The sequence below is a fragment of the Pezoporus flaviventris genome, unplaced genomic scaffold (assembly GCF_033815535.1).
Source record: "Pezoporus flaviventris isolate CSIRO_AGI_PZ_B2104156 unplaced genomic scaffold, CSIRO_AGI_Pfla_v1 ptg000015l, whole genome shotgun sequence".
NCBI lineage: Eukaryota > Metazoa > Chordata > Aves > Psittaciformes > Psittacidae > Pezoporus > Pezoporus flaviventris.
The window spans coordinates 37725717-37745413 of NW_026892563.1; the positions used below are offsets into that span (position 1 = coordinate 37725717).

The 19697-nt window shown below is 42.2% G+C and overlaps 1 protein-coding gene across 4 annotated transcripts in view; it reads left to right on the forward strand.

Annotated features, from left to right (window-relative positions):
• Positions 1-720: 720 nt before the first annotated feature.
• SLC22A15 (solute carrier family 22 member 15) overlaps positions 721-19697 on the forward strand; it is a 38401-nt gene continuing 19424 nt past the window's right edge. For all 4 annotated transcript variants that reach the window (XR_009743501.1, XM_061454040.1, XM_061454042.1 and 1 more), the window contains exons 1-6: positions 721-1048; positions 10746-10958; positions 14228-14360; positions 15373-15537; positions 16559-16688; positions 18358-18573. Coding sequence is in view for 3 of the 4 variants with exons in the window: in XM_061454040.1 (XP_061310024.1) it covers positions 962-1048; positions 10746-10958; positions 14228-14360; positions 15373-15537; positions 16559-16688; positions 18358-18573 (944 nt within the window). In the remaining variant the exon portion in view is untranslated. The remainder of the gene's footprint in view (positions 1049-10745; positions 10959-14227; positions 14361-15372; positions 15538-16558; positions 16689-18357; positions 18574-19697) is intronic.

Sequence of the window (19697 nt, forward strand, 5' to 3'; positions counted from 1 at the left end):
TCACCCACACCCCAGATCCCTCACATCCCTTACACCTCTTCACCCATCCACACCCCAGATCCCTCACATCCCTTACACCTCTTCACCCATCCACACCCCAGATCCCACACATCCCTTACACCTCTTCGCCCATCCACACCCCAGATCCCACACATCCCTTACACCTCTTCACCCATCCACACCCCAGATCCCACACATCCCTTACACCTCTTCGCCCATCCACACCCCAGATCCCTCACATCCCTTACACCTCTTCACCCATCCACACCCCAGATCCCACACATCCCTTACACCTCTTCGCCCATCCACACCCCAGATCCCACACATCCCTTACACCTCTTCACCCATCCACACCCCAGATCCCACACATCCCTTACACCTCTTCGCCCATCCACACCCCAGATCCCACACATCCCTTACACCTCTTCGCCCATCCACACCCCAGATCCCACACATCCCTTACACCTCTTCACCCATCCACACCCCAGATCCCACACATCCCTTACACCTCTTCGCCCATCCACACCCCAGATCCCACACATCCCTTACACCTCTTGGCTCACCCACACCCCAGATCCCTCACATCCCTTACACCCACCCCAGAGCCCTTATCCATCCACACACCCCCCTTCGGACCCCGAGGGCAGCCAATAGCATCCCCCGCCCTCATTTAACACGGGGGACGGGCGCTCGCACTGGTCCTCATCCCAGGAACGCGGCACTGGCCGCGCTTCCGCTTCCCAGCCTGGCGCTCGGGAAGGAGGAATCTCTGCGCGCGCGGCCCGGGGCGGGCCGTTTCCTCCCCATCCCGGCGCCTGCGTGCGAGTGCCGCATCCCGCCCTTTCTTCCTCCTGCTCCTCTTCTTCAGTGAGGACGCCGCGGCTGCTCCGCTCCGCGCCCCGCCCCGGGCCGGGAATGCGCTGTCGGGCGGCCGGAGCTGCGCGTCGGGTGGGAGAGCGGGATGGAGGTGGAGGAGGCGTTCCCGCTGGTGGGGCAGATGGGGCCCTACCAGGTGTACCTGTGCGTCCTGCTGGCCGTGCTCCTGCAGGTGAGACATAGCCTGCCCGTCCTGCCCCTTTCCCCAGGGGATGCGGTGCCGGGAGGAGGGCACGCACCCAAGTGAATGTGGGGCGAGTGCATGACGCTGGCTGTTGCCTTAGGGGTTATGCTTTGTCTCACTCGGTGAGCAAATTGGGAGTGTGCAGTTTGTGAGCTGCAGTGGGGTGGAATTAAACTGAGGTTTCCATGAGCTAGACTGGAAGGCAGCGACTGCTGTCATAGGCTGTGCTGGGAATCCTGCGCGACCTAGAGGCGGTGGCCTCGGGGAGTGAATTCTAGGTTGTGTGTGGCTTGTTTGTGGTGGAAGCGTTTAAAAAGCAGAGGTCGCAGGTACCTCTGTGCGGAAGCTCTCATCTAATCAGTTGATGGCCTGTGATTGGTTATGGTGCTTTGGTTTGCCTTGACTTAACTCTTAGGATGTAGGGTCTCAGCATCAGGTGTTTGGACAAGGCTTTATGTTTTGGGTAGTCACATTTGTAATCTGTGAGATGCAAAACTGTGGCTTTCTTAAGTTTCATAATAAAATTGGAGTCCAAAGTAATAGTGGAGAGCTATAATGTTGTTCAGAGGCTCCATGACCAAGTGATATGCTCTGCAACCAGGTTTGTCTTTGTTTTCAGCTTTGCTTCCTCTTTGTTCCTGCTCCCTTTGGGGTGCGGAGGGGAGATGAGGATAATATGTGCATCTCTACAGTTAGGTCAAGACATAAAGTGTAGTTTAAATCTGAGAGAGGTTTAGTTTACTTAGTGTTAAAACTTAACAGTTAGTGAATTCAGCTAGGCTGAGGAGCACTGGGTTACTGCCACTGTGGAAACCTACCTAGCTGTAGGAGGGAAGAGGGGGACAAACTTAAGTGTCATTGAATCATAGAATGATTTGGGTTGGAAAGGACCTGAAGATCACCTAGTTTCAACCCCCTGCCACTGCCATGTCACCTAAGGCTCTGTCCAACCTGGCCTTGAACGCTGCCAGGGGTGGAGCATTCACAACTTCCTTAGGCAACCCATTCCAGTGCTTCACCACCCTCACAGTAAAGAACTTCTTCCGTATGTCTAACCTGAACTTCCCGTTTCAGTTTGAGCCCGTCACCTCTTGACCTGTCACTACAGTCCCTGATGAAGAGTCCTTCCCCAGCATCCTTGTAGCCCCCTTCGGATACTGGAAGCTGCTCTGAAGTCTCTGCACAGCTTCTCTTCTCCATGCTGAACAGCTCTAATCTTATCTGGGCAGCTAGGGGACAGACAGAAGTATTAAGCAGATTCTATGACCACAGAAAATTCAGATGCCTGCTTTTTCTCTTTACTGGTTTAGCTTGCATTTCTACTGGCAGAAGTAAAGAAAGATCTTTACAAATCTTGGAACTAATTCAGAATAACTAAAGGAAAAAGTTGTCAGGTTTGCAGGCTTTTTCTTTCTTCTTAAGTTACCTTTAATTCTTGAACTTTGCCATCCCCTGACTGATAGGATTCTTTGCTTCAGATCATGCAGGCGCAGGAGTTTGTAGAGGATTTGGATGTGAAGTTTGTCTGTCAGTCTGTGAATAGATTTGGACTTGCACAACTGGTTCCTGCTTGGGTGTTTGATTGCTTTCTGTGTTCCTTTATTGGTGCCAAGTTACATAATGTGTCACTGGGATGTGACACCATAGAGCTAGGTAATCATGGGCTCCTTTAGTGGACAAGATGCACCATCTGGCTGCAGAAGAGCTGTTAGTTTCTGTCACTGGTTCTGCCATGAGCTGATTATTCTCTTTTATTGCTGTCACAGAACCAATAAATTGAAGCTAAGTGAAATTTTTGTGCAAACTCAAAGCTCCACCAACACTGACTGCAGATTCGGTATGTCCCATGGTTTTGGCACCACACTGCTGATTCTTAAACTTCATGGTCAGTGATCCAAAATGTGCAATCACCCTCACCTAAAAAGGGAGGTAACATGTCATGTTACCTTGGATAGTGTACTGACCCAAGGGGAGAGTCCCCAACTTCAGGCCCACTCCTCCAAGGAGGACTGACTCCATGTGCCTCTGGTCTCTTTTATACCCCGGTTGAATCTGAGCTGTGGTCGGGTATGGTTGTGTAGCCCCTCATGGGCTCAGGGTCTCAACTTCCTCACTCCTGCACCCACCAGCTCACCACATGGTTGGGACAAGAGCTGTGCATGCAGGGAAGCTCATCCAGGCATTTATCTGTAGTGGGAAGCTCTTGAGGGCTTTGTCCAGGTGGGTATGGGTGCCACAATTGCTTGTTTCCCTGTCCCTTCCCATGTTCTCCCTCAGTTGCTTTGTGTTTTCACATTTGCCTATTAGTATAAAAAAACCCTTTCTATGTACTTGGAGATAAGAATACCATATGGGTGTGAACTGCTTTTGTCTACTGTGTCAAGTCCCTTCATCACTGATTCTGATATACTGAGCTTAAACTCTGCTTTCCCCGCCCCATAAGATCCCCAGCAGATGTTCTTGCTTTCCTTGAAAGGCTTTTGTGCCTTTTCATTGATTCATCTTTCTCATCTTTTGAATTTCATACTTTCTAGGTATTTTCCAACATTTTAGTGGTTTTCTGCTCGTACAGATTTCTCCAGTAAACTACTTCTGCCATGTACTCGTACTGAGATGCCGATGTATCTTGACTCTGAATTCAAATTACAAACATAGTTTAGTTCACAGAGCTTCTTTCAGCCAAGTTGTATCAAACAACTGTGTCTGCATGGGGGAGGCTTTCCACATGGTAGTCAATGGGCTTCAGTGTACTGGTTCTTGACCTGTGGAATGAGCTTACTGACAGTGGCGAAAAACCTGCAGGTTGCTTGTAGTCACAAAAATGGGTTTGCACGTCATCAGCGTAAAACTAGATTAAGTTTAAGTCTTACAGGCTGCTGCTTTCATTTCTTTGCCGATCTGTATTACTGCTCTGCTACCTGCCAGTGTTACTCATTAACTCATTGAGCTGTTATTGTATTAAGGTAATCCTGGCTTAGCCACTACCAACTTAATGGGACTTTGGAAGACTTCTAGGAATGTTCTGATAACTTCATAATGGAGTGACAACAGTTAATGTAGAGAAACTTTTTTTTTTCCTGAAATCTGTGGAATTACCTGAAGACAGAAATTATCTGAAAGAATGTAGGGATAGTCTGACAACATGAATTTGAGGCCAGATTAGTCTTGCCTTTCCACTGTATCTTTAAGAGGGTGAGAGAGGAGTAAAGGGAAGCTGATAACTCTTGGAATACTTAGGACATTACTTTGAACTAAAAGTCATTGCTTGATACCTATTGATTACTAGAAAAGTGTTCACTACCTTCTGAAGAAATTCTATTGAAGCATTATTAAAGAATGGTGTCTTTTAAACCTGCAGAAATCTGAGAATGGAAATGTGTTTTACTCTATTAAAAGGCATGTTAAAACATGTTGGAGTTGAAAAGGGAGGTATTGTTTGCACAGCTGAAAAAGGTTTTGCCTGAAGTTGGGTAATGTGTATTGCGCAGCAGTCTGGATAATTACCAAGGTGGTGTTTCTTTCTCTCCAACTTATTATTAGCTGAAGGGAAGATGGAAAAACAGGACGGTAACATCAAGTTTCTTGAATAATAGTTTGGTTTAAGGCAAAGGCATTCTTGATGCAGTGCAGCTCTAATGAGTAGTGCTGCTAATATCTCTTTGCTGTTGGCAGCAAGATCATGTATAATATCTATCATTGGAATATCCCAATGCAGAAAGCTGCTTTTAAACAGCCCAACTGCACAAGTGTTTTAAGGGAAAGGAGATTCTGGGGCTTGTGGCTTAAGTAAGGCAGGCTCGTCCCAAAATAATTCTACAGTAGTGGTGCCTGTCTGCAGATAGGATAGAGATGTGATCCCAGGCATAGCCTCATTTTTTGACAAGGCTATGACTCTGTTTCTTGGCATTATTTTTATCTACCGCCCCCATATACACATTCTGTGTCTTTAGTGGCATGAGACATCACTCTGTAGTTGTAATGATGGTAATAAAATAGTTTGTCAGCAAGTCTTAGCTTAATACTTACATTTGTGTGAGTCTATTAAGCTGTTCTTTGAACTAGCCAGAAGTGATCATGCATTGGGCAACTTATTCCCAGTCCCTGAATAGGGCTTTATCTGAATAGAAAGTACAAACCCAATCTGAAATGTAATGAACAATTTAAAATGAAGGGAAAAGGTGGCTTTAGCACAGATTGCTAGTATAGGGTGTTGAAGTTATTCCAGAGGCTTCATGACAGGTATGCTGTTTACCCAAAATTACTTGCAGTGTGCCTGAGTTCAACTATAAGTACCTGTAAGGTACGTAAGCAAGGTGGCAGATAGAAAAATGATTTGCAGAATTGCTGTGTACCTTCCTTTGATTACCTTCCTGTTTGGCTTTTTTTTCTTGATGTCTATGGGAGAAGTAAAAGTTTTAAGTCCCTCAGATTCTCAAGAAAGTTACAGAATGTGTGTCAGATGTGCAGCCTCTTACACAGAGGTGTGGTTTCAAACATGGCATGAATACAGACATAAAAAGGAGGGGCCAAAATTTTTATTTCTTGAGGTAAGCTTCTTATTCCTACATCTTTTTGTGCATTGCATCTTACTTGGAACATGCTAAAGGATGGTGTTGCTTTACTCGCAGAAGCGATGAAGCCTTTTAGAGTAGTTGCATCACTGAATGTAGTTCCTTCTTTTGGTATAGCTTACTCCTGCTTGGGAAGCAAAATAAGCAAGGTGAGTGTAAGTATGTAAACTAATCACACAAAGAGATACTGCTGCTCATTTAGCTAAGAATATCTCCACCTCAAAATTGGTGGAACTTCTAAGTGAAAACCCATTTGCTCCATTTGTGCATGGCCCATCTCTGAAGGGAGAAAGTGTACTACTTCAGTCACCTGTTACATTTAATTTCAATGATTTAGGTGCTAAGACTCTTTTAAATAGTTAACTTGTTGTCACTTTTCCAGAAATCATCCTGAGTGAAGGGGGTGTCATGAATACCTTATCAGCTGCCTACATCTCAGTCTTCCCTCAAAATTCTGTTGTGTCTTAATCTAACCCAGTGCACTCTCCAATTTATGGCTTGTGTTCAGGGGGAAAGTGTGGTCAGAGTGAGCTTGAGGCATCAAACATGAGCTGCAGCTTTGGGACCTTCCATTCTTCAGGTGCATCTGAACTGCAAAGCACATGTAATTGAGCTCTTTATTTAGGTAGTTCTCAAAGTGTCATTCACAGCTGCTAGGTCTTTTGCTCTTCTAATCATCACTAGATTCACTCGGACATTGCAGTCACATGTTCTGTGTGTATACATCTGTATCAACACATCCATCCAGTCAGTTTTTGCAGCTTAACTTACCGGGCTGACTTCAGTTTCTGTCTAGTCCTAGAAGATGCCTGTTCAGTGTGCTGTTGTAAAGATCTTAACAGAATTACTGCTGATGGGCATAGCAAGATGCATGAGTTTTGGGAGAGGGCATTCTGAAGGCCTAGCAACACAGGGAAGGAAGCAGATTGTTGTGTCTATTAAAAAAATAAAAGAATCTATTTTAAAAAGTGAGGGCTGCGTGCTGTGTAAAGAGTGAAGTTGTCAGAAGGAACTGGCTCTGGGGCTCTGTAGCTGTGGCTGAATTTGCTTTTGCAATGTCTTTTTAACAGCTGGGTTGGAAGGTGCCTGGGAGGCACAATGTCAGTGGTGATTGTTGTCTTCGTATGGAGTGTGGGTAAAACGTATGGGGAGATGTTTTTACATTGGTAACAATAAGGTTATTGTTACATAAAATATTTTCTGCAGTGGCTGGTGTTTGGATTCAGTGGGAGCTGAAGCAATCCTATCTTCTGCATTAATCAAGATGGCTTTCAGCCTGGTAGACTGCTGAGATATTCCACCTAGCCCGACTGCCCTCTTGGCACCCTTGGAAATTGAGCCTCGGAGTTAACAATTCTACTGCATAGCAAAGACTATGGATTAAAAATATTTGTATTATGACACATTATCTCCCTTCCATTTCCATGCGTACACAGTCTAATTTCCTGTGTTTTGTAGGCAATAAATTACCTGGCTTTTTCCATAAGCAAGCCACACCATCAACTTGGTTTTGGGAGTTTTCTGAAGTAGTTAACCTCTGTACACCTACTATATAATTATATACACCTTGACATATTGCCTAGAGGTATTATAGTGCTTCATGCACATTGTTTGCATTGAGTAAAACCTCTGCTTGCTGTTTCAAAGTGTCAGCCCAGTGGGACTGGAGTCCCTCTAGAGCAATAGGATCTGTTTTCTAGGTCTTGTCTGTTTACAGTATTACCTCTAAGTTTGGGATTTAACCGGGTTAAACATTGTATTTGTGTTCACCTGGTTATTTTGCTAATCCTGCTGAGCTTTGAGGGGAAAGGGTGTTAAGAATTTGCCTTGGAAGGCACAATGAAGCTTTTGAGATCCTTGGGTAAGGAAAGCTGAAGAGAGTTGTATGCATAGCTTATTCCAGCTTTCTGCTTGTGCAGCTTATACACATCATAAAATCATGGGATAGCTTTGGTTGGAATGGACCGTAAGATCATCTTCTTCTAACCCCCTGCTATGGGCAGGGACACCTCACACTGGACCATGTCACCCAAGGCTCTGTCCAACTTGGCCTAACGCTGCCAGGGATGGAGCATTCACCACTTCTTTGGGCAACCTGTTCCAGTGCCTCACCATGCTCACAGTAAAGAACTTCTTCGTTATATCTAACGTGAACTTCCCCTGTTTCAGGTTGAACCCATCACCCCTTGTCCTATCACTACAGTCCCTGATGAAGGGTCCCTCTCCAGTATCCTTGCAGGCCCCTTAAGATACTGGAAGCTGCTCTGAAGTCTCCACACAGCTTCTCTTCTCCAGGCTGAACAGCCCCAAGTTTCTCAGCCTGTCTTCATACGAGAAGTGCTGCAGCCCCTGAGCATCCTCGTGGCCTCCTCTGGACTTGTTCCAGCAGCTCCATGTCCCTCTTATGCTGAGGACACCAGAACTACGCGCAGTAAATACCAGCAATGTCCTTCTTTTTGTCTGGATATTTAAATGTCAGAAACTTCTGATGCAATAAACACCAAAATTTAGCATACGGTCTATGCTTTTATTGCATCTTTTTACCATGTTAAAAGCTTTAGTCCTTTGGTAGCAAGGAAGTCGAGGCACAGCTGAGAATGCTTTTCTCATAGTCTTAGGTGAACTCCCTCTGAGACCAAGAGGCTCACCCACTATTCTTTGGCAGTGTCCCAGACCAGAGTGCTAAGGTGAGGACTTTGACCTCTTACAAAGCTGTGACTCAGTTATATTTTTAGCCAAAGGAGGCTGAAAGATAGGAGAGAAAGGTGAAATGCAGACAGAAGAATAATCCTGCCTGTTGAAGCAGGACTACGTTGTGCCTGCTACTTGTTGGCCCGCAATTTTTGCCTTCTTTTACCAGCAGTTCCTGATGTTTTCTTCATGTTATCCTATAATGCCATTGAGAGAGTTCAGTCCTGGGCTGGTTTGTAATGTATTTGTAAACTGGGATGGGAACTTCTGGCACTTTTTTTGCTTGGGCCTCATATAAGTCCTTCTTTACATAAAAAGAGTGGAGTGGCACTCCTGGCATGGCATTGATGGAGCTGTACTGCTGGTGTTCAACTGAGGAGTCTTGATACTTAATGTCATTTAACTTTCTTGACTATTCCTACGATTGGATAACACCAAAACATGTCCTTATTCATGCATTTCCTGATTCAACAGGTCAGTTGAAAGTGTTTCTATCTTTGCTTACATATCCTTGCTTACTGTAGCCACTAGGATGCTTAAGGGTAAATTTTTTTCATTGAAAACCCTCTGTAGTGTTTCTTTGCGTGCTGCTGCCACTTGTATTTTGATTTAGTTTTTTGCAGGTGGGGTAGGTTTCACCTCAAAACGAAAATGAAAAGCATTATGCTTGTGCTCTCTAAACCAAGTGCTTTGAGGGTTTCATTTCCTGAACTACTTCAAAAGTATGTTTATTATTTCACAAGACAAAAGCAAAGATGTTATTACTTAGTCCTGATGCGGAATTGTCTGAGTGAGTCAGAGCACAGGGATGCATCACTGATCATCACCTGGAATTCTCATTTCAAACTGTTCTTGAGTACTGCAGTCACACATCCCTAGCAGCATGGACACTTAGCTTTTTAACACCTCTTTCCCCATGTAATCTTAGTCATTGCTTTCTTTCCTAGATGAGTTCTTGTACTTTTCATCGTAGTCTGTCTAGTTGTCCTTTAGCTTAATAACAGAGTAAAGAGATTGTGGATTTTCTTCTAAATTCATTTTGATTATTCAATAATTTCATGCTAAAAAGTTGAAACAGATTGATTTTCTTGAACTGTGGCGGGAGGTAAATAGTTTTCTCATGTAGAATGCAAAAAGGAGCTCATGGAAACAAAATGCTTTCAGGTAATAACTCGGAGGGTCTCTGTTAGTTTAGTGGCAATTCTCTTTTAGGTCTGGGTGTAACTGCTGTACAGAGCAGAATCAGATTACCTGGGGGTGCTTACATCAAAATTCAGTGCTCCTCAGACTTTTTTTTGTGCCTATCTATGGTCTTTCCAGGTTTGAGACTTGTTTTTGTAGCAGCCTTCTGAGAGAACACCTCCCTGCAGGTACATTCTTCCCAAGAACGAATGGAGGAGATGCTAAGAGCAGAGCAAGGACTGCATTCAGGAGGTGGCTGAAGTGGCGTTTGAGGGATGGAGTGACATGCCTGAGGGTTTGGGTTTTTTTTAATGGGAAACATAGCAGGATAAGTGACAGGACTTTTTGTTTGCTTGTTTTTCAGGAGATACTGTGTTGGGTTACTGTTCCACAGTGAGAGCTTGAGACAAGAGGTGGTTTTATTTGGCGAGTAAGGGGTCTTTGTGTTGTTAACAGCAACTCTTTTTGTCTCTCAGCCTTTATATTGTCTTGTGTTGTAGAACTTGTGCCACTTCTGTGTTCCAACAGGTCTAAAAGCACGTGGGTTTTAAGCCAGTTGTAATGTAGTCTGTTAAAGCAGTGGCCTGTGAATGCTCATCATTCACAGTCAGCAGTGGGGCAGCTCTATACCAGGCTTGAAATGTCTGGTTTCCAGCAATTTTATTTATTCTTTCCTAAACAGTGCTAAAATTATTAATTTGCTTTATTTAGACCTCGTGTCAGTACAAATTTTTTATTTTTATTTTTTACAGTAAAAGAGGTTCACAGAAGATTTAAAAAAAAAAGGAAAGATTTAATTTTGGTAAAACTGGGAAAGTTTAGATAAGGGATAATGAGGAGCAGATCTGTTCCAAATATCAAATTAGAGAAATGAACACAGGTGGAAGAAGAGGATACAACAGAGTAATATGCTTGCATTAAATAACAGTTGTATTTTATCTCCTTAGTACTAATAATATCCAGATGGTTTACTTGCTGTGTGTGAGTTAGGGGGCCTCTGACTGAGGGAAGGGTGTCAGGAGGGGAACTTCTTTTCTCTTCAATAATCAACAGATTAACAAGTGCAATAAACCACTGTGTTGTGGTTCTGTAGTGTGTGATATTTGGTAATGGGGGCTATACATGGCACCTTGTATTGATAGAAGGTGAATATAAAATAGGATTATTTCTTAATATGGATTTGATGCAGCTGCAGATGATTCATGTTTAGCGTCTTTGATGGTTTTTGTCTTTGATGCCAGCTCTATGTGGCCACTGAAGCCATCCTCATCGCGTTGGTGGGCGCAACTCCTCCCTACCACTGGGATCTCCAAGAGCTCTCAGCTAATCAGAGCCATGGCAACCAGTCAGTGAGCGAGCAGAGAGCTTTTGGGGAATGGCTTCTGACCGCCAATGGCAGTGAGGTGCATAAGCACGTACACTTCGGCAGCAGCTTCACGTCGATAGTCTCTGAGGTAAGTCTGAAATGGGTTTTGCTGCCTCATGTGTGAGCAGGAAATCTTACTGGATTGGTAACAAGGGGCTGGTTGTACTGCTTCTTGCTGTCATACTAATGCACGTTTTGGTTAACAAGTGAAATGGGTGCTACCTCCAGGTCGAGAACAGGTAATCTGCTCCTATCTGTAGCAGGAACAAAAACTAGCTTTACTTTACTGTTCAGATCTTGAGCAAAGTTCTGCTCCAAAACTTCCCACTTCTTCCATGTCAAAGTTACGTAGCCTGTAGTCTGGTTCTACAACTGAGCTGGAATCATGCCATTTGTCATCCTAGCATGCTCAAAATCCATTATGGACCCTGAGCTCTTTTTGGCCACCTCTTGTGATTCCCTTGCTAAGGTCAGGTGCGTGTAGTGCATCCCTCATGCAGTGAGCAAGCGGTGGAGGAACTGGAGAGGAAGATGCTTCTGCAGTTTTTGCAACTGCAGATATGAGGGAAGATGTGGTCTGTGGGGAATCAGGTGGACAAAGCAGCTCCTCCCATTCTATCTCCAAACAAGCTTTAGCCTGATTGGCATGGCCTTTGTGTTTTGTGTCTTCTTTCATAATCTAGCCACAGTCCCTACAGAAATGATTCAAGACTCTGCACTGATTTGTGCAACAACGTTCCTTCCTGGGCCCTTCAGTCTCTGTGAATGTCGAATTCTTCTGTGAAAGAGCCCTGAGTACATCTCTGAAGGACCTGAATTTAGAGCTGTACAGTTGAGTTGAGTGTAGTACCACTTGATAATTCAGGGGTGTTGTCCAGAGGTATTAATGCAATTTGAAGTAGCCCTGCAAAGCACTTAACTTAATTGGTTAGGAGCATATTAGTAAAAGCTGCTAGCTTTGAAACAGTTCCAAGTAGTTATGTACAACAGGTATTGCTGCTCATTCTCGTAATAAAGAGAGTATGAGTATATATGCCACAATTTAATTTAAAACCCTAATGAGTGGTGGAATTTCTTAAGCGTGATTTAAAGCTCAGAAAGGTTTTCAAACTTTCTCTAAGCTTTTTCTTTTTTGCTTGTTATTTATCCAAGAATCTTCAACTTGACAAGTCAGACACGTTTATGGAGCCTATGAACGCTTTAGGACTTAAACTTTATATTCTTGTGCCTTTTAGTTACATAAATAAGAAATGCAGATAAAGAACAAAGTTTACTTGAAAAATACAAACCAAAAAGAAATCCCAAGCTAACTTCTGTAGATCCTGCTTTTTAGCTCTTTAACAAACTTCTCAATAAAGGCCCATGTGTATAAAATCTTGTTACCTCTCCCATTTCCAACTGTTAAAATACATTTCCTTAAAGGTTTTTACCTGAGTATGTGGTGTATTTGGAAGTTATGTGCTAAAAAAGTGAGATCACACTTACTTGGTGGTTCTCATCACTAATTTCATTACTGATGTATAAAGAAGTCTTTTCTACATTTGAGGAGGATGTTTTTCATGCATGTTTTGTGGCGTTACATCTAAATAAGGGGACCATTGAGAACCGACACTGAAATATAATCCAATGTAAAAAGGTTAAGTTGTGAAAATCAAACATATATATGTAACATGCTTTATGTAGAAGAGGAAAGCCTGGAGCCCTTTAAGGGGCTGCATAGCTGTTGAGATTAATTTGCAGCACAAATATTGCTTTGCAACCAAATTATCACTTAATCCCTGAATGATTCAGAAAGCATCTCGAGTTTGAGTTCTGACAGCTTTTGTATACCAAAAGTTAGGGTCTGATTCTTCTAACTCTTACAGAACACACTGGCCATGTTATTTCAAGATAAAATTAATCTCATCTGCTATTATTGTACAAATGTATTTTTCTGAGAATTGATTTTAAAATCTAGAGAGGCTTCTAAAGCTGATTTCTGGTCACGTGGTTGGTTTTAGAAGTGAATTTTGTCAATGTTGATGCTTTATGGGCACATTACCTACTGTATCAGTAAACACCTCACCATTAAAGTGGCAATTCAAAATGAAGCATATACTGAGAGTAAGCAAGTTATTTTCTTGGAGCTTCTGAATGATTTTGTTTTGCTAGCTCCCTAATCTTGGTGAGGTTTAATTGCGTGGCTATGCACGCATGGTGAAGTAGTTCATAACTGAGCTTTGAAATAATACAAGCTGTGCTAGAAAGGATATCTAATGGGATTTTGGTAGAGGAAGAGAAGATTATGAGGAGAAGATTAGAGTGTTATTACAGGGATAATGACATAATCACGAGTTTACCAGCAGAGGAAGAAAAGTTGGGTGTCAGTAAAATGATACATTATCTCAAGATACAAGCAGAGTAGAAAAAGTAAAGAGCACAAGGTATTTCCTTTTGTATTCTAAAAACTCTAACTTTTGAACAGTGAGAGCATGACATCTGTTCATTCTACAGATGTGTGGAGGGAAATTTCCTGTCAGGTTTAACCTGAGACATGAAGTCTGTAAGAATCAAACAGGTCGGGTTTGTATTTAGAATGGAGAAGAACTGGAAATGACATGAAGTACACTATAAAAGAGATGGGTATTTGCAAATTTAGCCAGAAAACTTGGCTAATGCTACCAAAGTGTTTCTCAGTGACAAGACTCATAAAGAAGTGTATGAGCATATACATTAAACAGGAAGTTCAGGTTAGGTACAAGGAAGAAGCTCTTTACTGTGAGGGTGGTGAGGCACTGGAACAGGTTGCCCAAAGAAGTGGTGCGTGCTCCATCCCTGGCAGTGTTCAAGGCCAGGTTGGATGGAGTCTTGGGTAACGTGGTCTAGTGTGAGGCCCCCCTGTGCATGGCAGGGGGTTGGAACTGGATGATCTTAAGGTCCTTTCCAACCCAAATCATTCTGTTATTCTATAAGGAGGAGCATATGCAGGATTATCTTTGGACATACACCACAATTTTTATTTTTGCATCGTGTACCTACAGTAGTGTCATGAGATAGGACTGAGTCTGAGTTAGATTTATGTGAGAACAGGCAATAAAAGGAAGACTGGGAGAAGGCTGCAAAAATGACAGTATTCCAAGGGATCTGTCCTGGATTTTAGAATCAAAGACTGCACATGATTTGGAGGAACTGTGCAGTTGGTTTAGTACCACCGAGTAGGAGTTGTGTTTGGTGACTGAATGTGATGCTAAGGATATTTACACAAAGCTTGATCTTCCTTCAAGTATGTGTCATTCCCCCCCCCCCCCCCCCCCCCAACTATTACCTATTGCTGAACTGCTTGGATTCTGGTTAATTCACTCTTTTTCCTCCATCCAGTGGTTTTTAATCGGCAACACATCATACAAAGTGAGTGCTGCCAGTTCTTTCTACTTCAGTGGTGTGTTCGTTGGAGCAATCTCCTTTGGCCAGCTCTCTGACCGCTTCGGGAGGAAGAAAGTCTATCTCACAGGTAACCAGTGCCACCTAACAACATGAATGAAGTGGAGGTGGTGTGGCTCTGAAGAGGTGGCAAGAGCCCCGTTTCTGCCAAGAGCTTAATGTGTAGTAGTGAATCATATGCTGTAATTTTTGGTTTTGTTTTGTCCTTCCAGTATACTTCAGGAATATAAGCAGGAGCAAGAAATTAATATTTGTCTGTTCAGTCACCATCTGAATATCTGGGAGGTGTTCTGTATTTAGGTATCATACCATATGGGCATACACTCATGCATATCATGCTTATGAGATCTCCACATGTTGCAATTAATATTCCTGAGAACTTATTGGCGATGTTCTTAATGTATAACCTGCTAGGAATTTGCTGTACTGATTAAATCATGCAGACAGGAGGTAAATTTTATTTATGTGTGTTCTTCATTGTGTTTTAAAGCTCAAAAGCTTTTTTTATTGTCCCCAGATCAAACAAAATTTGGAACTTCATGTTTTATGGGTGTCTTTATGAAGTTGTGTGTCAATGGGTTAGCATGTAGAGCTAGAAACAGATTATTTTTCTTAAAGGAAAACTTCATTCAAAGCAGATAAAGGTGGGCTTGCTATGCAGTGCAAACTCCCCATATACCACCCCTGGTAATGTTTCTCATCTCTAGTTTGCATAGACTGCTTTTGAAAAACGAGAGGAGGTACTTGGTCGTGTGTTTCATCTGTGTCTTCTGTATGGGGATAAATATCAAACCAACTTAACTGGAGCCAGACAGTAATTCTGAGTATATGAAAAAAATCTGTTGTGAACCGAATTTGAAGGTTTAGGACTGCAAACTAGCTGTCAGAAACCACTCCTTTTTGTGTCCCTCAATTTATGATACTGACTGTAGGTACTTAAATTTCTGCCCAAACCTGTGTTGTAGTTGTCGATTGTGTTACTTAGGACAGATGCCACTGAACTTCAAGTAAAGATACTGATAAATGCTTCTGGTTTTCTTTAGGTAATCTTCTGAAATGGAACCTTTTGCCTTGTTTTCTAGGTTTTGCTCTTGACATCTTGTTTGCCATTGCAAATGGATTCTCACCCTCATACGAATTCTTTGCCATCTCTCGCTTCTTGGTAGGGATGATGAATGGTGGGATGTCACTGGTGGCCTTTGTTCTACTGAATGAGTGTGTGGGTACTGCTTACTGGGCATTAGCAGGTAAAGTTTGAGTGCCAATGTCTTTACTGCCAGGTAGATTTTAGTTTTACACAGTTGACACAGCAGAGCTAACACCATAGCAGCTGCAAATTTAACTCTGCTTGAGCATCTGTGTGACCACAGTCTGAGTCTTGCTCTGTCTAATATGAACCTTAGACAAACACAGTAGATGACTTGGGGCCATTCAGATTTCTGCATCACTGAAGTTGACAAAGGTCCAGTTGAAGCATCCCCTGTGAATGTTAGACAGCTAAATTACTCATCCAAAGTTCGCAATAGCTGAGCTCTATCCATCACAATGTTGGACTGTGCTAAATGGAGTGTCCTGGGTTCAGCAGTAGCTAAACCACGACAATGGAGTTTAGTGTTTGTGTGCTAATACCAGTTCTTTCATTCCTGGCAGTTCTCAAAAAAATCAAAAGTGTTTTTATATAATGGGAAGATGAGACAACTGCCATGCGTTAACCAACCTTAGAATTTAGAACAGAAGATATCAACACCTATAACTGTCTTGGTTCTTAGGTTTGAAGCTGTCCTTCAGATGTGATGTGCATAAATTGTTCAGTTATGCCTCTGGGGCCTCATCCAGTCTGTGATGAAGTCCAAAAGTGCTATGTTGAGATTGTCTTAAAATAGAGTATCTTAAAAGTCGTGAGAACTACAAATGAATACTACATACTTCTGAAAGTACCAGTTTTCTAATGGTATTTATTTTTACACATACAAAGCTGAAACATACATTTGGAATTGCAAGATTCAATTGTTTATGGGGTTTCTTTGGGTGAGGAGGATTCAGAAGAGTGATTTGGGCTTGCATTGATCTTTGCAGTTAGGTGTAATACTTCTGCCCTGCATCGGTGAAGGACACAATATTCTTTGGTCAAATAGCTGTGGTTTTGCCTGTATTGCGGAGTGACTTTTTCTTAATGAAGTGTTAGTTTGTCTGATTCCATGTGTTGAGAGTCGGTGATGTTCCTTACAGGAGTAATAATGTTTTGGTTTGTTTCTAATTGTACACTAGGATCTATTGGTGGCTTGTTCTTTGCTGTGGGAATTGCCCAGTATGCGTTATTAGGGTACTTCATTCGTTCCTGGAGGATGCTGGCTGTTGTGGTTAACCTGGAAGGAACAGTCGTCTTCCTGCTCTCTCTGTAAGTTATTTTTCAAACTGAGTTCCATCAAGAAAGATGTCAAAACCAAGAAACAAACAAAACCATTGAACAAACCAAACTACTAAGTCAAGGTGCCTTTTTAGGATGGCATGAAATGGTGTAGTTAAGGTATTTCTCTCAACCTCTGCCACTCCATGTTCTGTACTTCCTTTAAATAGTATTGCTGCAGTATTTGAAACTGTAAGTGTACACTGTATTCTATATGCATTATTACTGTAGATGAGATGCAGTCTCAAGAATGGTGCAGAAGCACATCCTATTTTTTAACTGGCATGCGTAGGTCTAAACTGGTCTGGTATGCTACAAGATGCTATATATACACGTTAAGAGATACAGAAGTATTTATGTGGGTTTATGATAACATGATGCTTCTCTTACAATTGTGCTAACCCAGAAGGAACAGTGTTAAAATTGCTTGCACATACAGTCTTAAAGGTAGCATGAAATTAAAAATAGGTAGCTTCCTTTTATTTTTTCAAATGCGATTAAGAAGGAATAGGGAGAAGGCTTCTTTATTAAGACACCAGGGGTCTGTGTTTGTGGATTCCGTCACTGAAAGCTATATGATGCAGTGTTCTCTTCTTACATACTTCCTGACAGTAAAATCTCAGTAACTGAAAGAAGAAAATAACTTCAGCTGCTGTTTAAACTTAAGGGTTTTTTCCTTCTAACTTCAGTAACTTCTTGAATAAAACTCTTTGCTAAAGAGTCAGTACACCCTTTCAAAAGGAAGCATCAGAACTTAGGGAAGAGCTTTAGAGGCTGTTCGCGAAGTTAAAGTTTTTTAGCTTTCAGATTGATAAATACAGTCTTTTGAAGTGCCTTATTCATGGGATTTCAGAGCTGTGCTCAGAGGCTTATCTTAGTCTAAGAAAGGACTTTTGTACTCCAAGTTTCACACAGCCTCCCTCCTACATTGCTTAAAAATTACTTTGTGCAGGAAATACTACCAGTTTGGGTTTTTTTTTTAATTGTGGGAAAGAAAACCTGTTCCTTTCCAAGCTCTTTTCATTTATAAAAGCACAGATTCACTTTCCTTTAAAATTAAAGGTAAAATGTCACTTCTGGTCAAAGGCAAAAATCTTACAAACCTTCTGGCAAAAGACTAAAGCTTAAATTACTTCTGGGAATCTGAAAGTAATAGATTTGCTTTGTAGACTGTGTTGGAGTTATAGATGTATCAAGTGAACAGTGCACATGGGGAGCAAGAGCGTGACCTTTGCACAGCCTCTGCCTTCCTGTCGACAGGAGAGAATTTGGGGAAAAGTTGGGAAATAAGAAATGGAAGACAACAAGTTGGTGTTACAAAAACATCATCTGTTACTTGTAACAACGTGGTGAATCCTTAAGTCTCTGAAGACAGGGTCTCCTAATGATACTGCAACATGTAGTATTGTGCATGTATGTTATGTGTATGTATGTATACATTCAACATAACTTCCTGGTATCTAAACTGCATATGACTTATGTTCCCTTTCCTTTCAGTATGCCTTGTCTCTGTTTCAGTAAGTGAATTTTATACCTGAAGGGTTGTTTGGAAAATTCTTTGTTACACTCAAATGTGTTTCAGCTTCATTTCCATAGGCAAGTCAGCCTCACAGAAAGAAAAAATCCTAAAGCTGTCTGTGTGTATGTATGCGTGTTTCAGATTCATTCCAGAGTCCCCCCGCTGGCTTTATTCCCAAGGCCGGCTGAATGAAGCAGAAGATGCCCTCTACCTCATCGCAAAGAGGAACCGCAAGCAGAAGTGCACTTTCTCATTAAAACTCCCAGCAGAGAGGAGCTCCAGAGAGGCTGGCAGCTTCTTGGACCTGTTTCGATACAAGATCCTCCTGGGACGCACATTGATCATGATGTTTACCTGGTACTTGAAATACTTTCTAGGCCTAGCTGTGTTGCTGCTGCCTCTTTTGAGTCTTTGAGAGGAAATGTTGCTCACCCTGCAGATTATACTTAGCCTGTATGATTAGGGACACTGTACCTAAAAATGATCCTTTTATTATAGTATTTGCTTGGTGCATTTTTAACAGGAAGCCATTTTGCCAGTCTAGGTGTGAGGTGTTTTATCTCTGCGTTTTCGTCATGCTTTGAGAGTCTCAAATTAGTTAACTGCCTCTTTTCTTCTGACCCTCAAAGGCTGCTTAGGGTTAGTCAGGCTGTTCTTTGTCCCATGCTGTGTCAGTACTTCCAGTCACGTGGATCATTCTTGGTTTTATGTATAAGGAGACCATTAACGGGGGGGTAGCCTACCTTGTGAAATGAACATGTTCAACCCATGGTGCTCTAGTCACCAGCGGAAAACTAATTCCAAAAGTGCCTGTTTTGCTACAGATAGCTCTGCTAGCCCTGAGATCTTTTGCTGCTACTTTGAAATAAACCTTGTGTATGATGTGTTACGTGAGTCCTCTGGCATTTCTGTTCATACATTTGGTTTTATAATGCATATATTTGAAGAAGATGTATTAAGAAGAAAACAAATGGCATCATGTTGTTAGTAGACAACACAGCTGTTTTTCTTTTGCTTTTCCAGAATGGCTACTGCAGGCTAGTTGATTTTTCTGTTCCTTAAATAAGAATTGCTGATTTCCTGCAAGATGAGTTAGTTACCGGTTCCTTTCCTCTCTATAAAGGTGACAGCCAGGCAGTGATACGAAAGAAAAATTAAAAGATACAAATGAATAAAACTAGACCAGGGTGTAGAAATTAAAAGAAGGCGGATGTGTTGTCCGAACTGTTTCGGAAAGGGTTTACACACAACTGGAAAAGCATGGATGAAAGTGGAAGCTGATAAAACCAAAAAGGACCAAGGCATAATTTCTCAGGTCAACTAATATAGTCATATTTTAATTTTATTCTGGTTTATGCCCATTCTTCTCAAGTGTAGTCCTAAACTTAACTGAGTAGTAAGTCAGGGATTGGGTCTGTGCAGAGGCAAAATGGTTTCTTTCCCTTGGAAGCACCATATACTTGTTAGGGTAACATGTTAGA